At 38.4% G+C, this 18,471-nt stretch overlaps 4 protein-coding genes across 5 annotated transcripts in view; 2 read left to right on the top strand and 2 right to left on the bottom strand.

Annotated features, from left to right (window-relative positions):
• Nucleotides 1-18,471, bottom strand: part of LOC133418791 (uncharacterized protein C7orf50 homolog) — a 46,988-nt gene that overhangs the window by 14,414 nt on the left and 14,103 nt on the right. The gene's annotated exons all lie outside the window — the stretch shown is intronic.
• On the bottom strand, nt 10-2,472 carry h3f3d (H3 histone, family 3D). Its single transcript, XM_061708049.1, has 4 exons — nt 2,408-2,472; nt 1,518-1,652; nt 634-787; nt 10-447 (listed from the first exon to the last, which is right to left on the bottom strand). The coding sequence occupies exons 2-4, from the start codon at nt 1,643-1,645 to the stop codon at nt 319-321; spliced, it is 411 nt and encodes a 136-aa protein (XP_061564033.1). The 5' UTR covers nt 1,646-1,652; nt 2,408-2,472; the 3' UTR covers nt 10-318.
• c19h8orf33 (chromosome 19 C8orf33 homolog) lies at nt 3,639-6,907 on the top strand. The gene is made up of 5 exons (XM_061707961.1): nt 3,639-3,864; nt 4,142-4,587; nt 4,687-4,777; nt 5,622-5,768; nt 5,875-6,907. The coding sequence occupies exons 1-5, from the start codon at nt 3,837-3,839 to the stop codon at nt 6,090-6,092; spliced, it is 930 nt and encodes a 309-aa protein (XP_061563945.1). The 5' UTR covers nt 3,639-3,836; the 3' UTR covers nt 6,093-6,907.
• On the top strand, nt 7,748-17,857 carry anks3 (ankyrin repeat and sterile alpha motif domain containing 3). 2 transcript variants are annotated; one of them, XM_061707739.1, is made up of 16 exons: nt 7,748-7,829; nt 9,216-9,388; nt 10,725-10,923; nt 11,135-11,256; nt 11,364-11,445; nt 11,734-11,851; nt 12,004-12,135; nt 12,878-13,000; nt 13,106-13,221; nt 14,035-14,199; nt 14,325-14,449; nt 14,544-14,685; nt 14,779-15,052; nt 15,125-15,196; nt 16,713-16,805; nt 16,883-17,857. In XM_061707739.1, exons 2-15 carry the CDS (start codon nt 9,222-9,224, stop codon nt 16,793-16,795), a joined length of 1,920 nt encoding a protein of 639 aa, XP_061563723.1. In that variant the 5' UTR covers nt 7,748-7,829; nt 9,216-9,221; the 3' UTR covers nt 16,796-16,805; nt 16,883-17,857. The 2 variants fall into 2 exon arrangements, with proteins under 2 accessions (XP_061563723.1, XP_061563722.1); XM_061707738.1 differs by having other exon boundaries at nt 12,875-13,000.

The raw sequence follows: 18,471 nt of genomic DNA, 5'->3' as shown, positions 1-18,471 counted from the left end.
AAAACACAATGAGGTAGCAGAAATGTTTTTTATTTACAGCACTAAAAGAGGAAATAAAATCCTATGACATGCACACACTGGATTTAGGGGAGGAAAAAAAAGTGAACCTGAGAAAGAAATTGAATCTTCAGAATGTACAGATATGAAGCACTATTCTACAATGTCAGAATAGGAGTAAAGTGAAAAATGAAGTACAAATACAAGCCTCGAACTACAAACAATTATGTGGCACACATGCTGGTAATAGTTCAAGATTTACAAAACAAACCCCAGTCAATCCCACCCCCCTAAAAAGATTAAAACCCCAAAATCACACATTTAGGCTCTTTCTCCTCGAATTCGCCGGGCCAGCTGGATGTCCTTGGGCATGATGGTAACCCTTTTTGCATGAATGGCACACAGGTTAGTGTCCTCAAACAATCCAACCAAGTAGGCTTCACTGGCCTCCTACATGAGAATGAAAAAAAGTTAAATTTTATACAAAAACAAGACTCAGTTGTAATATAATTCCAAATATTCCCCAAACCAAGCATAATATCACAAGATTTTTTTTAAAGCACAAACGCGATAAAAATCACTTCCAGTGTTCAAGCATCATTACTGTACACTTGAATATCACGAATGACATCTTACCTGCAGTGCACCAATTGCTGCACTCTGGAAACGTAGATCAGTCTTGAAATCTTGAGCAATTTCCCTTACAAGACGCTGGAAGGGCAGCTTCCTGATAAGCAGCTCGGTGGACTTCTGGTACCGACGAATCTCACGGAGAGCAACAGTCCCAGGCCTGAAATGATGAATACATACATATAAAGTCAGAAGGAACGGAAGAAGGGAAATAAATAGCGCAACTGATTAGATATACAGCCAGGGGTGCAGATCCGATGTCAGGATTGGGGGGGACACCAATGTGATTTTAATTTTTTGCCAATATGCAACTCATACCATAAATTGGTAAAGGCTCGCCAGAAAATACTGCACAGGGAATAATTTATTGTGCTTACCTTTGTTTATTCGTCCTAAACAGCCAACAGTGTGTCACTGCTTACTTAACTGTTATATTCGTAAATCATAATTTTAAGGGTTTTTTAAGTGTCTACTCATCTCAAATTCTTCTCACCATCTTCCTTTTATGGGACTACTTTATACACGATCAATTGATATATGGATGAAATATGGAGCCCTAAACTAGTTGTTTAAACTAACAAAAAGTCATTGTCGAGCCTGTCAAAAAAATTTTTTTAAATTTTAATTCAGACTAAAAAAATAAATGTATGGAGTAGCAATACTTTCATTCTGTACACCTCAAAACGCACCGTGGATGCATTATTTTTTTAGAAATATATTTAATAAATATTCTACATATTCAACCTTTAAGGTCTGAAAATACATTTGTTACATTTTGGATAATTTAGGGTATTTTTATTGGGGGAGACAATTCGTGTTTTTCAGGAATTGGGGGGGACAAGTCTCCCCCGGGATCTGCACCCATGTATACAGCTATTAATCATGTGTACCTGTATCTGTGGGGCTTCTTCACTCCGCCAGTAGAGGGCGCACTTTTCCTGGCGGCTTTGGTCGCCAGCTGCTTCCTGGGCGCCTTTCCTCCAGTGGATTTACGAGCCGTCTGCTTTGTACGAGCCATTTCTCAGCTACAGATCCGGGAGATAAATGTAAGAAAAATTATAAAACATATGTATATATAAAACCGACACATTATAACCGATATATACAAGACAATGTGGTTCAGAGAAGCACTCATAACCAGACTCTTGATGGCGGCAAACAAGCGGTTTCCCGTTTTTGTTATCCTCTTCAAAAAAAACAAAAAAACACCCAAATATAAGGTCCAGAATTTACAATTTTCAGGCGCGAAAACTTAAATATGTTCAAGAAAATACGTTGCAAACATGCAAGTTATGCCATCTTCAGTAAACTGAGAATATGACTGGCCAACTGTGCAAAGTGGTAAAAGTGTGAGCACATATCCGAGCAGAGCCCAGCCTCCATTAAGCAGCAGAAGACACTCACGTTTCTCTACTGGCCCTAAATTAAAAGCGACCATGGACGGTTATAAAATGGCGCCAGCTACCCGGAGGAAACCATAACTGTTGTCATTTAAAATCATTATTACACTCGACACTCAAAATACAAGGGAACACGTTATTTTCCATCGACAACCAGAGATAATAAGTTAACTTTCTAAAGAGTACTCGATACGTAACCAACGGCCAGCCGCCTTGTTGTCAATCGATTAAAGAAAACCGCGTATCCCTCCGCATTACATTACAATGAAATACACACTTAATTTTAATACATTTGAAATAGCTAATCTCATTACACACGCATATACGACAAAAATATGAATGGGAGGGTAAAATAAAAATAAAATCTTAAGTTTTCTCACCGTTTGTTTTGTTTTCCGAGGAGACGAGTACCTCACTCTGCGTTCAGCTGCTCTATTAACCTCGGCGGAAGCAGAAGCTGCTATTTATATGCCTGGTGAGCGAAGCACTAAGCCCCGCCCCTGGATGTACGTGATTGGTCAAAATTGAGAACAGAGACTGAACGTGATTGGTCAAAGACTTAACTATCTCCGCCTCTGCATATGAATCACATCTAAACTTGTCCCCGATCCCAGTTCAAAAATGTAATAATCTATATATATGTATATATATATATATATATATATATATATATAAATATATTGCGTCATTTGTCCACATAAAACGACATAATCTTGCTATGTTATCGGAGTACTTCCTCCATTAACGTGATTGAACCAATCATGTGAATCTGATCACTACATTTTCTATTTTTTGAATAAACGAGGGAAAAATGTTACCTTTAACAATTGCCCCTCGTGGAAAGCGGGATAAGTGATCGTTACAAAGGACATCCCTTTTTTTTGAAACTGCTGGACTGTATGTAGAAACACAAAACGAAAAAGAAAGAAATATCCGAGTTGCGTTACAATTGAGATCTCCCATTATTATTTTATTATATGTTATTTAGCACAATTTATGATAGTCCTGTGATCTGGTTAGACCTAATACATCAGCACATGGGACAGGTTTTCTGATCCTTTTGTGGCTTTGCAGAAAATAGGAGGGAGGCGGATACAGAGTTTTGCCGCGTTCCATTTGTCCTCGGAAGTCGGAATTTCCTAGTTCCTAGTCGGAATTTTCAACTGGAACGCCCCTCGAAGTAGGATTTCCTACTAGGAAAGTGGGAGAAGCTTCACCACCCCCGAGTTACCATTCCAAGATGGCTGCTATTCCCAGTTCCCAGTTCCGATTTCCGAGGTAAATGGAACGCGGCATTTGTCCCGCCACTTTGGTGATGACTGGTGACTAAAGATAAAGGAAAAAAAGTGGCACTACCAAACCAGTTTTATCAGGTTGTTGATTTGTTGTTTACTGTTTTTTTTTAATATTTATAAATAGCAAACTTTATGTTTAATCACACCTTTATTGTTTTTGCAGTCTCTTAATTTTTGCTTCAGTGAAATAAATTACGTCAAACCTGTTACCGGTATTTTTATTGGTTTTCTTAATAAAAACATTCCTTTTCAACAACCATAAAGCTCAAAAATTGCAAACCTAACAAGCGGAACAAAAAGCGTGAGAGGAGTTTCATCTGACGGACCCAATCTTAAGCAACACCCTTTGAGTTGAACCGTCGTGTTTTGTATTTTTGGTAAACTAAAGTAAAACGTTTCCAAAAACATGTATCGCTGAGCATGTTTGAGTTGAAGAGGTGTCGAGTGAAATAATTACCGGAGCAGGTAGCGTTAGGGTTATTTCAACTCAAAACCTGTGAAACTGGACAAAAGCATGACCGAGCGAGGGCCGCTGGTTATAGGTACTGTATAAAATAATCAACTTTAATCACTCATAATCTAAAAAATGAACTGTTTTATGTGGTTTGCTGCATGCATGTTATTTATGTTTCTTTGGACGTAATCTGTGACTAAATGTTTGAATAGAGACTGACAAAATATTCTTTACAATAATATTTAAAAGCTTATGTCACTGAATTTGTGTCTTTAATATTTGTTGCTCTTGGAATGAATGAATGAATTAATTAATTTTTATTTCGAACAAAAAAATAAAAATAATATGCTCTTTTCATTTAATAGATATTGAAGCAAAATCTAAGAACTCCACATCTGTCAAAGAAAGAGCAGAGAAGCCTCTCTGGACTCGCAGTGACAACTCCTTCAGATTTAATTTCCACACTGACAGCGTTCCTCTTTCCCAGGAGGAAACATTTCCATCAGATAGGATAAGGGAAACAACAAGCCGGATATCCTTCACAGGCCAGAGCTCTGCTTTTGCTTTCAATTTTCACATCCCTCCTGGCACTCAAGTAGAGGACATGGATACAACAAAGATCACAGACTGTTCTTCCAAGTTTGTCCAAGAGAAAAAGCCTTCCCTTGTGCAAGAGGCTGCCACTCCAACTGACTTGTCAGTGCAATCCAAAGCAAAGAAGAAATCGAAGAAGAAACCTGGGACACAGAAGCCTTCTGGTGTTCAATCACAGCAGAAGTCACCTGAGGAGAAACAGGGAGGTGAAGAGCTGGTTAGTGTGTGATATTTTCCATTAAATAAATTGTTATGGTTATTATGAACAAGGTTAAATGGTTGATTTTTATATCGGAAAATGACTTTTTTTGTTCAGAGTGCAGAAGAGCAGCTGAATAGGCAGCTTGACTGGTGTATGGAGCAGCTGGAAATCGGCATAAAGAGCCAGAAGGGGACACCAAAACAGAGTTAGTGTGACACATACCACCAGACTCATGTACAGGTCCAGGGCCCAGAAGAGTCATGGGTGCCTTTCTATCTGCAACTACAAGGGGAAGAAGAAGTTCATCAATTTGAGATGTAAAAAGGAGATAACATCAAAAACAAAGAAAATTAAGCACTTTTTGTTTCACCATAAGGTGATACAAAACTACTTAGAAGGCTACAGAAATGGTCACAAATGGGAATCAAATAAGAAAAATAATACACAAAAAATCCTTCAAAGGGACAAAATGGGGTGCAAAAAAAAAGATGCCAAACTACCAAATTTCTACTGATCACAAAGAGGTAAAAAAAAAGACCTGTAAATTACAAGAACAACTAGGAAAAGATGCAAAATGATGAATAAATGTAAAATATTTAGAAAGAGAATGATAATAGAAAAACAGATATTAAAAGAACCCAAAAGTGGCATACAATGACCACCGAAAGAAATAAAACATCTTAAATGTCACCACAAAGAGACATAGAATAGCTATGACATTTAGAAAATGGCCAAAATATGCTAATGTCAGTCAAAAATTTATTAAAAATAAGGCATACATTTTCGAGACACAACAAACAAATGCAAAAACACCACCACTGGGCCACCGAATTATCATAAAAGAGTTGTAAAATTAGTACAAAGAGACAAAACCATAAAGGTTCCTCTAAAATTAAGCTAATACTACCAAATCAAAAATACTGCATGAAAATAAGATTTAAAAAAGAATTCCAGAATGTTCAAAAGTAATTCAAGGGGACATTAAAATAACCTATTGGTGATTTATCACCTGGAGTTTGTTTGAGATTTGATATGTTTTCATCCTGCAGAGGAGGAAGCCTCACACGCCCTGAAGACTCTGCGCAGTTCCAAAGCTCCTCTGGTCAAGAAACGGCAGGTGATGAGAGCCATGACGGGAGACTACAGGAAAAAAATGGACGAAGAGCAGAAAAAACAGTTCAGACTCATTCAGGGGGGTGAGTGGATCGCAGCAGGCGGGCGACCTGATCATTAGAAAGGATTTATGTGTAACGAGCTGTGTTGAAAGTATTGTTAAATAACAGATTGCTCTATTTATGACAGAGGTTGCATCAGCTCATGTCAAAGTTAAGGCAGATTCCACGAAAAAGTCAGTTTTCCACCGAAGAACGGACATCAAAACCAAAGTACTACCGACAGAGGAGAACCCGCAGCCCACCGAAGTTCAGGATGATGCAAAGCCAATGCTACAGACTCAGGAGGAGACGTCAGCATTCGTCTTTGTTCCATCGAAGGAGGAGTTTAGCTTCAACTTTTTCTGATTTCATACGCACACTCACATGCACACACACGCATAGAAAAAAAAAACAGAAGTTACAGTTTTGTATGCAAAGAGGTATCTGGATCGCAATTTTAATAATCATTGTTCTCTGTGTATCATATTTCTGTATTAAAAGTTTTTTTTATTTATTTATTCTTACTTTTCTTTATTTCATGTCAGACACCTGTGTTCTCAGAGGATACAGCATCAATAAGCCTCATTCATTAACAGCTGATAATGTATGACCACAAGGGGAAATTATTACTTTGGGAAATCTTTGTCAAGTGCTACAATATGGAAATACATTCCCTCACATTTAACACTTCAGAACAAGCCTGTTTTCCAGATTTGTTCTGTGATGATATTGGGTTGTTTTAGTGTCACTGGCAAAGGTGACACTGAAAATATATATTTTCTGAAGTAGAAAAATAGACTGACATTTTAGAGCAACACTTTTTGCCTTCAAGACAACAACATCACAGAGGATGTCCATATGTTTTTCAACAAGATGATGCAAAACTGAATTATGAACTCTACTTTAGCATGACGGAGGAGAAATGGATTATAGTGAAGGTATTCCATTGGCCTGTTTGCAGCACCGATCTATCTCTAACAGAAAATGTGTGGACAATTTTGAAATAATGAAATGCAAACAAAGTTGATGCTTTATTGTTTGAATTGTTTGTCTTAAGACACCAGAAATGGGACAAAATACCAACTGAAATGCTTTTAGTGTCCAGTGTTTTGTGAGATGGAATGGCAGTGTTATGAAAGTGTAAATGCTTTACTGTCGCAACATTTTTATTTTATTGCATCGGCGTCATGAAATGCAATAAAATGTGTATATAAACAGACACAAGAAAAAAGTTTGTTTTATTCTTACTTAAAGGATAAAAAGTCAGTGTAAGATTTTGTTTTCTTTGAATTTCACATGTCCACCCAATATTTTCTGATCAGGAAATTAACTAAAAAAATTTAACTAATATTTCCATGTGTAAAGGATAGAATGAGTTTATAGTTTGTGAGGTGTTTTTTTTTTTGTTCTTTTTCAGATTCATTCATTGAAATCTACACTTTTATTATTAAATGTCTGCATAGACCAGCAGTATTTAAAAGTTTTTTTTAAATACAATGTTTAATAGCACTACAAGGTTTCTAAAAGTTGTTTTTCACAAACTTGTAGTCCTCTGAGGTCTCAAAAAAGAAAGACAAGAAAAAAACGGTGGAACTCAAAGGGGCTGCTACTCCTCCAGGTGATTTTTCTCTCACGCTTTTGTTCCGTTTCTTAAGTCTTTTGACATAAAAGCATTTTTCGAGCTTTATGGTCGTTGGAAAATAATATTTTAATAAGAAAACAAATAAAAATACCAGGAACAGGTTTGACGCAAAAACAATAAAGGTGTAATTAAACATAAAGTTTTGTAATTATACATAAACAGTAAATAAAGAAATCACTAAGATAAAAAATAAGTGAGTTGTCTAATGTTGCTAAAGAGCTTTTGAGGAACATTAAAAAAAGATAGTGTTCTGTGTTTGGTCTCTTATAACCCTTACTTATTATGCTGAAACAAGTATGTTTTGATAATTTTTCTTTATTTCTAAGTTTTTCGAGGATTTTTCGGCTGAAAGTTTGTCATTTTTAAACCGGAAAGGGCGGGATGTGTTTCTTCACGAGCACTATTGACTGTGACATACAAAACAAGAAAAGTTTGCTGATGAAATTCACTTTCTCCTGACTGTAAGTTTTCATCTAATGACACTAGTACACGCGGCTTAATAAGGAATTACTTCTGATCTCGTTTCACAACTTAATCGTAGACCATTACATTTGGGTGTAAGTGTAGTGATGAAGTGGAGGTTACACGGTTCTGTCGCTAAGCTAAACTAGCTCCAAAATCAAAGTATAGATGTGTAGATGTACTCCAGTTTGCACAGTTTAGTTGCCTGCTTTAATTGATATTTCGTTGTTGGTGGGAACATTCCAGTGGCGTCAATTCAGTGGAAACTAAGGTATGGCAAGGTTACGAGTCACATTAACTAGAGTATCAATCAACACGTCCAGCAAATACTCATCACATAAGTTTATGTAGTTTATCTGTGTGGTCAAGAAAATTGGAACTTTTTAAAATGCAGTCTCGCTCACTGCAAAAACTCAAAATCTTACCAGGAATATTTGTCTTATTTCTAGTTAAAATGTCTAATTTTTAGTCAAAAAATCTCATTACACTTAAAAAAGACTCATCACCAGAAAAATAACTTATTTGACCATTTTCACCTGTTTCAAGTAAATTTTAACTTGAAATAAGTAGAAAAATCTGCCAGTGGGACAAAATTTATCTTCTCATTACAAGCAAAAAAATCTTGTTACACTTATTTTAAGTGAAAATCTACTTGAAACAGGTGAAAATGGTTGTTTTTGAGTCTTGTCTTAAATGTAATGAGATTTTTTTTAAATATCTTAACAAGAATATTTGTCTTATTTTCTAGTTAAAATGTCTAATTTTTATTAAAAAAAAAATCTCATTACATTTAAGACATGACTCAAAAACAACCGTTTTCACCTGTTTCAAGTAGATTTTCACTTAAAATAAGTGGAACAAGATTTTTTTGCTTGTAATGAGAAGATAAATCTTGTCCCACTGGCAGATTTTTCTACTTATTTCAAGTTAAAATTTACTTGAAACAGGTGAAAATGGTCAAATAAGTTATTTTTCTGGTGATGAGTCTTGTTTTAGGTGTAATGAGATTTTTTGACAAAAAATTAGACATTTTAACTAGAAATAAGACAAATATTCTTGTTAAGATTTTGAGTTTTTGCAGTGTAATAACTTGTGAAATCGATCATGTTGTTCTGATTTGCATTTGTAGTTATTCTATATTTATTAAGTAATAGAATAATCAATACAAATAGACACAGAATAATTCCATAAATGTATTTAAAAAACAAACATTTACATTTTCCCTTGAAGCCAAGGTGTGGCAGCTGCCATACCTTGCCATACTGAATTGACGCCCCTGGAACATTCAGTGGCTCTTGCTGTTTTATAGTCAAGACTAAGTACAATACGAGTCTGGGACTGTAATTTACAGCGTTTTTAAGTGTTGCATGATCGTGTGTTTCCAGGTGGAGATGTCAGAGCTGAGTGACGAGGCCAGCGAGTCGGAGCAGCTGGGCTGCAGCCTCTCCCTGTGGCTGGGGGACTCCCTGCTGCGGCCCGAGGAGCTGGACGTCCCCCTGGACCTCCACACCGCCTGCTCCATCGGACAGTACGACGTGGTGGCTGACTGCATTAAAAAGTCAGTACTTTTCACAGAAACATGTCACATCCATCATCAGAATCAGAATCAGAAAGAAGTTTATTGCCAAGTAGTTTAACACACACAAGGAATTTGTTGTGGTGATTGGTGCACAGAGGTGTCAAAAGTATTCACATTCATTACTCAGGTAGAAGTATAGATACTAGAGTTTAAAAATACTCCTGTAGAAGTTGAAGTATCAACTCAAGTTTTTTACTCAAGTAAAAGTATAAAAGTACTGGTTTCAAAACTACTTAAAGTATAAAAGTAAAAGTAATGTAAGGGGGAAAAAAGCCATTAAGGACAAAAGCCATTGAAAATGAATGCATCTTAGTATAATTCAAATATATTAAAGAACCATATATGTGTACTATTGAGCATTAACATGTGTTTCAGAGAGCAGAAGATATGATGACTAGTTGCCTATAAGTATTGTAATGGTGCAAAAAGTCAAACTTCAGAGGCATGTTATCATTTATCCTAACCTTTATTGGAATGTACATCCAAGTTTAGTTGCAGGAATCTGAGGGAACGGATGTAAGAACAAAACTGGACAAGAACATCTGTGCCACAACCACAACCAAATTCACTCTATCCGGATGGAGCAATTTAACTGGATAGTTTTTTTTTAAAGGCCGAAATGAAATAGAGTAACAAGGCTGTTTTTAAAATGTAAGGAGTAAAAAGTACAGATAATTGCCTGAAAATGTAAGTAAGTAAAAGTAAAAAGTCGTCTGAATAATAATTACTCCAGTGAAGTATAGATAACCAAAATTTCTACTTAAGTAAGGTAACAAAGTATTTGTACTTTGTTACTTGACACCTCTGTTGGTGCAATACAAAAAAACAAATAATATTAAAAGAAAAAATGTTCAACATGTTGGTTTTAAAGTGCCGGAGTAATGAGTCTGTACAGAGGTGACCTAGGATGTGCGTTAATGTGACGCATAAGGTCAGAAGTGGGGTCTTTATGTTGATGTAACGTAGAGTGGGATGGGGGGACAGTGTGTGGTAGACGGGGGAGAGGGGGGTCCGGGGCTTTGTTGACGAGGCCGGCTGCAATCGGGAAGAAGCTGTTTTTATGGCGTGAGGTTTTGGTCCTGATGGACGGCAGCCTCCTGCCAGAGGGAAGAGTCTGAAACAGTTTGTGTCCGGGGTGGGAGGGGTCTGCCGCAATCTTTCCTGCACGTTTCAGGGTCCTGGAGGCGTGCAGGTCCTGGAGAGATGGAAGATTGCAGACAATCATCTTCTCTGCAGAGCGGATGATACGCTGCAGCCTGCTCCTGTCCTTGAAGTGTGGTCATGTCCTCAGCTTAACATTTCTGACTGTTTCCAGGCGTGAGGTGAACCTGGACGGGAAAAACATTGGAGGGTGGACCCCGCTCATGTATGCAGCTTACATCGGCCACGACAACATTGCAAATCTCCTGCTGGAAGCTGGTGTGAACGTCAACTCTGCCACTGCAAAAGGACTCACTCCCTTGATGCTGGCCGCCAGCTGTGGGAATGAGAGCATTGCTTACTTTTTGATTCAGGTAGCAAAATGCCCTTCAAGTAATTCACAGAGTCACTGTGCAGTGTTATTGATGAATGTTACATATGAGGAACAGATGAAGCCAGGGAGGCAGATGGCTGCTTTAAAAGTTTGCCTTGTTGTTTTTAAAACACACAAACAAACAATTTAAAGAGGTTTATAGCTGATATCTCAACTTCAGAATCCTTCAGTTGTTTTTCTCCACTTATAAGCAAGGGGCTGAGTTGGAGTTGAAGGACTCTCGAGGCTGGACTGCTCTGTTCCACAGTACGAGTACAGGCCACCAACAGATGGTCAAGTTCCTGCTGGATAGCAATGCCGATGGCAATGTCAAGTGAGAGTCTCTTACAAAACTAAAGAAGCAAGACAAAAAAAAAAAAAAAAAACAAGATCTGGGATTTTATTTCTATTATTTTTAAGTGGATTTGACCTCATCTGCAGGGAGCCAGGGTCCGGTTTCACTCCTCTGATGGAAGCTGCTGCGTCTGGGCATGAAGTCATCGTTCAGTACCTGCTTGAACATGTAAGTAGGTTATGGTCCTGTCACACCATGACGATTTAGCCAGCGTATGCTGATGTATCAACATTTTTCTAAAACACTTACACTGAATTGTCAAAGTTTTTTTTTAATTTTAATTTTTTTTTTTTCGTGTATACATATTATGTTGGACGTATACATAACATATTAGCACACAAACACATTTGTCAAAGATACACTCTGAATGACCTGCATGTCACATAAACAGATAATCAGGTTTCATAGTAATGAGTCTATTCCTTTTATAATAGTGACATCCGTTCTAATTTACAGAAAGTTAAAGTTGAGGACCGCAACGCTAAAGGGGAGACTGCCCGCACCCTTGCTGTGATGTATGGTTACAATAAGATTGTCAGCCAAATTGACTCACGTTCTCCAAGAATGAAACCAGGTTCTATTTTATCTCTTCTATTTTTATCTATTTTAATAGCAGTTCTTATGACATTTCATTCATTTCAACCAATTAGAACGATGACTTCTTGTTTTTTTTTTGTTTAGTTTTCTAATGAATTTTGTGTGTGCATGTGTGTTATAACTTCTCAGGACACTTTGAAGATCCGAGCTCCTCAGAGGATTCAGACAGCGCACCACCAAGGATTCGACCGAGTCGAAACCGTGCAAAAGGCGTCAGCATCCATGATGGGCCACAAGCCATTGCTAAGTTTCGAGTAGGAGGTACTAGTAAACCTTGTGGTCAGGTCTCATTGGGAATGTAATGCTGTGATTAATGCGTTTCAGCAGGCAAACAAGTGATTTCACCCTACTTGGTGTGTAGAGAGAGTAGCAGTCTAAAGAAAATGATTAATCAGTGATGCAAATGAGGCAGAGGCTCCAGTTGTCCAGGGAGCTTAAAGATCAGACTATGGACAAGTGCAAAAAGGTGATGTCGTTCTGTTACAGAGTGATGGGTGCATTAGGTAAAGATGAATAGTGGATGAAATGATGCTTGCTACCAACTGTGCAAACCTGTGGGGGCAGTGTAATGATCCTAGGATGCTTCAGTTGGTCAGGGTTAAGTGCAGTAACATTATGTGTCAAAAAATTAAGTGAACTGACAACCTTGATATAATATGTATATTTATTTTTTAAATGTATCCCCCTGATGATATGGGCATATTCTAAAATGATAATGCCAGGGTGAATGTGTGCAGTAATCAAAGCTAAAAGGGCTTCAAAAATATATCAGTGTGACTTTATTTCTTTTGTTCAGACAGTGTTTAATTAAAAAGATTTTATTTTGTGAACTTGGTGCATGAAGAAGGTTAATTCACTATTACCTCATCACAGAAATGAAACCAGTATGACAAAGACTAAGCAGCACGTCTCATTCTGAACAAATCCTCCATTAATAGTTCCCTGGTGGATAATCGTTAAGTTGGCAGTGGTTGCTGATGTGACATTTGTCATTGTTTAGCAGAACCTCCAGCTGTGCTGCCAGGATGCGGGTTTCGGGATATTGGCAACCAGAGTGAGGGTATCTGCTACCGTGACGTGACTTCACCAATCAATGAGCTGGATGGCCAGAGCCACAGCAGCAGAGGTGAGTCACCTGATCACCACAGTAAATGTATTTTTTTTACTTTCAGATGAATTAATACATTTCCTTTGGTATTTTCATGTGTTTCTTTTAATGACATCTTTGCAGATGACAGTCCGTTCTTTGAGAATGACATGCCTACCATGAGGAGCAGCAGTAGCAGCAGCGAGGGCCTGCCCCATGTGGTTGCACTAAACTGGGAAGGCTCTGTGGAAAGTAATGAGGTGAGCTGGAAACAGCAGATTGGGTTCCAAGCATAGATATATATAAAGGCTAGATGACTCAAGGCGGAGTCTCCAGCGTCGTTCACCGGCGGCCATCTTGCCACAGGAGAGCTCGCTCACTGATAACATTGTGTTTAATGGTGCCTGTACTGCTTAAACTTAACTTGCTCAATTCTCAACAGATTTTCAAACAGTTTGGTTTGTTATGAACGTCAGAGATGTAGTTATGACACTGCATACTTGTGAATAATTATAAACATTGAAAAACGTACTTTTGTATGAAAATAACAAGAAACAGATAGCTATGACATGGTATTTATATTAAATCAATATTTCTATAGTATTCTTAGTAATATTTATATTTACATTATAACATATATACATATATTATTACCTTATAACATATATATAATGACATAACATGTATTTATATTATTACATTATAACATATATATATATCTGTTTCTTGTTATTTTCATACAAAAGCACGTTTTTCAACGTTTATAATTATTCACAAGTATGCAGTGTCATAACTAGATCTCTGACGTTCATAACAAACCAAACTGTTTGCAAATCTGTTGAGAATTGAGCAAGTTAAGGTTGTTTAAGCAGTACATGCACCATTAAACACAATGTAATGAGTGAGCAAACTCTCCTGTGGCAAGATGGCCGCCGTGTGACGACGTTGCTCTGCATTGGCAGCAGCGTGGACGAGTCATCTAGCCTTTATATATTTCTATGGTTCCGAGACATACATTTCATTTATTTAAATGTTGGTATACGGTGACGGACATTTACATCTTTTCCCATCAGGATTCTGACCAGTGCAAAAGGACCAGCTCTCGCAGGGTATACAAGGGTCATCATTCAAAAGGCAAGAGTCGCCTTGCAAACAGCGATGTTGGTCACTCTAGTGTGACAGGGAACTGTGGCAAACTCACACATGTTGGTTCTTCACCTTCCTACTCCGGTCCAAAGGCACGTCTGTGTTTGCAGTCTTTTTGATGTACCAAGTCACTTTTGTGGTTTGTTCCAGTTTGCTGACTTGTATATTAAGATTTTATTGGGCGCTTGGCTTGGTGTAAAATCTGTTGTTCTTGCAGGATCTGGCAGAGTTTTTAGAGCAAATTGGCTTTTCTAAGTACCTCCCATTACTTGAAGAACAGGATATTGACCTGAGGATATTTCTCACCCTGACAGAAAATGATCTGAAAGAAATAGGGATCACGTAAGACATATCAGACCATTGACAGATCAATCCTTAATTGTACAAAGTTTTGATTATTGTGCTATGTAGTTTTGAATATGTTCATGTTCTCCAGACTATTTGGACCCAAACGGAAGATGACTTCTGCCATTGCGAGGTGGCACAGCAACGCTCGACCACCCAGCGATGCTCTGGAACAAGCTTATGCTGACCAGCTTGAGGCTGAGATGCAAGAGATGGCCATTCAGCTACACAAGGTAGCTGTGACACCAATACTCATTTTAGCTTAGCATTTTTACGGAAAACTTTTTGACAATTCTTTTTTTTTTTATCTGTCTGCATGGGTGTAGCGCTGTGAAGAAGCGGAGAGTCTGCAGAGCCAGGTTTCTCAGGAGAAGGAGTTGCGTACAGTGATGGAGGGATGTCTAATGGAGGACAAAATGGCATGGAAGAGGGTTCAGGGAGAGCTGGTGGAGAACCACCGGCTGGCCCAGGACATTAGCACCAAACTGGAGAAGGCGAGGGCCCATCGCGCTGAACTGTTCTCTCGCCTCACTACAGATGGTAATAGCAGTTCTTACACTGGTCTGGAAGATAAGGCCAGAAGTGACACTGGTGGTAAAGGTGAGTTGAGAGGTTGTGTACTAAAATGATTAACTAAATTACTTTAAATTAATAATGAACCTTTTGATATAGCTGGGGAAGAGCTGACATGTTCCAGTGTGGTAGAGTTGACGAGGAAGCTGGATTCCCATGAAGAGGAACTAGGTATGTTGGTATAAGGTTCTGAGGTGAAAGTATTTTCATTGTGATTTAGGAATGGGTGATATCTTACCGTTCACGATATACCGTCAAAAAAATTCCTCACGATAAGAATTTGTCATGTTGCGGTAAAAACGATAAATTCCCGTTGATGATGTTTTTGTGTAAAGCTGATTTTTGGAAGGAAGGAAGGAAGGAAGGAAGGAAGGAAGGAAGGAAGGAAGGAAGGAAGGAAGGAAGGAAGGAAGGAAGGAAGGAAGGAAGGAAGGAAGGAAGGAAGGAAGGAAGGAAGGAAGGAAGGAAGGAAGGAAGGAAGGAAGGAAGGAAGGAAGGAAGGAAGGAAGGAAGGAAGGAAGGAAGGAAGGAAGGAAGGAAGGAAGGAAGGAAGGAAGGAAGGAAGGAAGGAAGGAAGGAAGGAAGGAAGGAAGGAAGGAAGGAAGGAAGGAAGGAAGGAAGGAAGGAAGGAAGGAAGGAAGGAAGGAAGGAAGGAAGGAGGGAGGGAGAGAGCAGGAGGGAGCAGGAGGAAGGAAGGGGAAAAAGGAAGGAAGGAAGGAAGGGGAAAAAGGAAGGAAGGAAGGAAGGGGAAAAAGGAAGGAAGGAAGGAAGGAAGGAAGGGGAAAAAGGAAGGAAGGAAGGAAGGAAGGAAGGAAGGGGAAAAAGGAAGGAAGGAAGGAAGGAAGGAAGGAAGGGGAAAAAGGAAGGAAGGAAGGAAGGAAGGAAGGGGAAAAAAGAAGGAAGGAAGGAAGGAAGGAAGGAAGGAAGGAAGGAAGGAAGGAAGGAAGGAAGGAAGGAAGGAAGGAAGGAAGGAAGGAAGGAAGGAGAGAGCAGGAGGGAGCAGGAGGAAGGAAGGGGAAAAAGGAAGGAAGGAAGGAAGGAAGGAAGGAAGGAAGGAAGGAAGGAGAGAGCAGGAGGAAGGAAGGGGAAAAAGGAAGGAAGGAAGGGGAAAAAAGAAGGAAGGAAGGAAGGAAGGGGAAAAAGAAGGAAGGAAGGAAGAAAGGAAGGAAGGGGAAAAAAGAAGGAAGGAAGGAAGGAAGGGGAAAAAAGAAGGAAGGAAGGAAGGAAGGAAGGGGAAAAAAGAAGGAAGGAAGGAAGGAAGGAAGGAAGGAAGGAAGGGGAAAAAAGAAGGAAGGAAGGAAGGAAGGAAGGAAGGAAGGGGAAAAAAGAAGGAAGGAAGGAAGGGGAAAAAAGAAGGAAGGAAGGAAGGAAAGGGGAGAAGGAAGGGAGAAAACAAGGAAAGGAGGAAGGAAGGGAGAAAACAAGGAAAGGAGGAAGGAAGGGAGAAAAGAGGAAGGGAAGAAGGAAGGAAAGAAAGATAAATTCCCATTGATGACAAACATGGCGGATCTGAGAGCGAGATAGATTTATAGTTAAAAAGGTGGAGTTGAATTGGTATTCTTTTTATCGTAATTTTTATCGTTATCAGGATAAATGCCAGAAATTATCGTGATACATTTTTTAGTCCATACCGCCCATCCCTATTGTGATTCTAGTTTAATGCTGATGTCTTGTCCTGCAATCACAGCCGGGGCTCTGCAAACCTTACTTCAGAGTCTACGGCGACTGAGTGCCCCTGAAAAAGTCTCAGACAGTTGGGAACGGCCTTAATCCTTTTAAGGTAAATACGATATCAAACTTTGGTGGTTAGAATCTCTAAATCAAACGACTGTAACTTTCTACTTTTACATTTTGAAGGGGCTCCTGCCAATATTTGACGGAGGGTGATTTAACCGCCCTGAACAATCTCAGTGAAGTGGGAGAAGGCCAAAGACGAGGGCCAGCCCTGCCGGGGCAAAGAGGCGCAAAGAGCAGACCAGACATGCTGCTCATCTGTGCTTGGCTGTTGGACCAGAGCTCGCCAGATGAGGACAAGTGCAATGCAGCTGCTGACGAAAAAAAAGACAAGCAGGCAGGAAGGGTACTTGACCTTCACACTTGTGCTTGTGTATGCTGAACTTCTTTAGTTGAGTTATGCAAATGCACAGAGAAGAGGAGGGACTGGTTTGAGGATCAGAGGCTGTGAAACTGTAATGTGCTACTATAAAGCTGTAACTCCTCCAGTCTGAAATGTAGCTTAAGGTATGTTCATGCCATCAGATGGAGAGGTAAATCAGTCTAATTTAAAGGCAGTAAACTTGACATGAATTCTTTTGTGTTTGGAAATCCTGTCTCGCTGATTACAGGACAAAATAATTGCATGAGAAATCATTCGCTTTTGGTAATTTCTAAATGTCTTCTCAAAACACAAATACTTGCTAGTCAAGTTTATGATTTCTCTGTTATTTATATATGTAGTTTGTGAATTTTAACCGGAAGTCCTTCCAAATGGCTTAAATACCAAAGTGCCCATTTATATTTGGATAATATTATCTCAGAAAACAAATGTATTGTCTTTTTTTTTTCCCTCAATCGACTGTTTTTAACTGACAGAGGTAAAACAAAACAAACTGATTCTTGTTTTTATTTGAATGTATTTTAAGATATAAACTGATGATAAAACATCACATCTATGAGATGCTTTCTGTAGTGAGTTAAGGAATCCATTTCAAAGTTTAGAACCCAGAGAAAGATGAAATTGCAAATATGATTAAAACTGTTAATGAAAACTCTTCTTGTTTATTTGTGCTACAGAGACAGTTAATTTAAGCAATAAAGAGAAATATTAAAACAGTTGTGTAAAGTTTTGATTTAGATGTGTGAAGTCTGGTGTTCCAACTTCAAAGCTGGAAGGTCGGCTGTGGTGGGGCCACAGATCTTCACATTGCCCCCTGATGTGCTCATCAAAATATGATATAAAAATCCCAGCGAGAGATGTAGAGACTATGTAATACGAGTGCTGTAGTGAGTGTTTGTGTGACTGGATAAATGAAAACAACATTGGAGAAAACAAGGTTGTAAAGGTACTATATAAGTAAACCGTTTACCATTTGTATATTAGACATTTGTGAATGTTTTGTAAGAGCATTGTTACACCCGCAAACGTAATAAACCACAAACGTAATAAAAATCTGCAGCTTTGAATGTAATAATCCCGCAAATGTAATAAATTTCCCACAAACGTAATAAAATTTGCCTACTGCAAACGTAATAACTATTACATTTGCAAGTTCATGAATTAAATCAAGAAAAGAGTTATATTGTACTATTAAAACTCGCTCTGTTTGTGGGCGTACAATGTGTATTTTAGTTGTATTATTGTATGTGTGATTTTGTATACGTGTGTATATGGGGAAGAAATAATCAAAATAAATAATAAAATATAATAGTAATAATAATTTTATTTA

Source organism: Cololabis saira, chromosome 19 (assembly GCF_033807715.1).
Source record: "Cololabis saira isolate AMF1-May2022 chromosome 19, fColSai1.1, whole genome shotgun sequence".
NCBI classification, from domain to species: domain Eukaryota; kingdom Metazoa; phylum Chordata; class Actinopteri; order Beloniformes; family Belonidae; genus Cololabis; species Cololabis saira.
Note: the sequence above shows the minus strand (reverse complement) of the source record. Positions and strands in the feature narration are given on the sequence as shown.

Excerpts from the sequence above, each read along its gene's own strand:
- h3f3d (XM_061708049.1), bottom strand. The coding sequence starts at position 1,645 with ATGGCTCGTACAAAGCAGACGGCTCGTAAATCCACTGGAGGAAAGGCG. Across the intron at positions 788-1,517 it reads AAGAAGCCCCACAGATACAG|GCCTGGGACTGTTGCTCTCC; the intron begins GTACACATGATT and ends TCATCATTTCAG. Across the intron at positions 448-633 it reads CAGCAATTGGTGCACTGCAG|GAGGCCAGTGAAGCCTACTT; the intron begins GTAAGATGTCAT and ends ATTCTCATGTAG.
- c19h8orf33 (XM_061707961.1), top strand. The coding sequence starts at position 3,837 with ATGACCGAGCGAGGGCCGCTGGTTATAG. Across the intron at positions 4,588-4,686 it reads AACAGGGAGGTGAAGAGCTG|AGTGCAGAAGAGCAGCTGAA; the intron begins GTTAGTGTGTGA and ends TTTTTTGTTCAG. Across the intron at positions 4,778-5,621 it reads GAAGGGGACACCAAAACAGA|AGGAGGAAGCCTCACACGCC; the intron begins GTTAGTGTGACA and ends TTCATCCTGCAG.
- anks3 (XM_061707738.1), top strand. The coding sequence starts at position 9,222 with ATGTCAGAGCTGAGTGACGAGGCCAGCGAGTCGGAGCAGCTGGGCTGC. Across the intron at positions 12,136-12,874 it reads TGCTAAGTTTCGAGTAGGAG|CAGAACCTCCAGCTGTGCTG; the intron begins GTACTAGTAAAC and ends GTCATTGTTTAG. Across the intron at positions 13,001-13,105 it reads CCAGAGCCACAGCAGCAGAG|ATGACAGTCCGTTCTTTGAG; the intron begins GTGAGTCACCTG and ends ACATCTTTGCAG.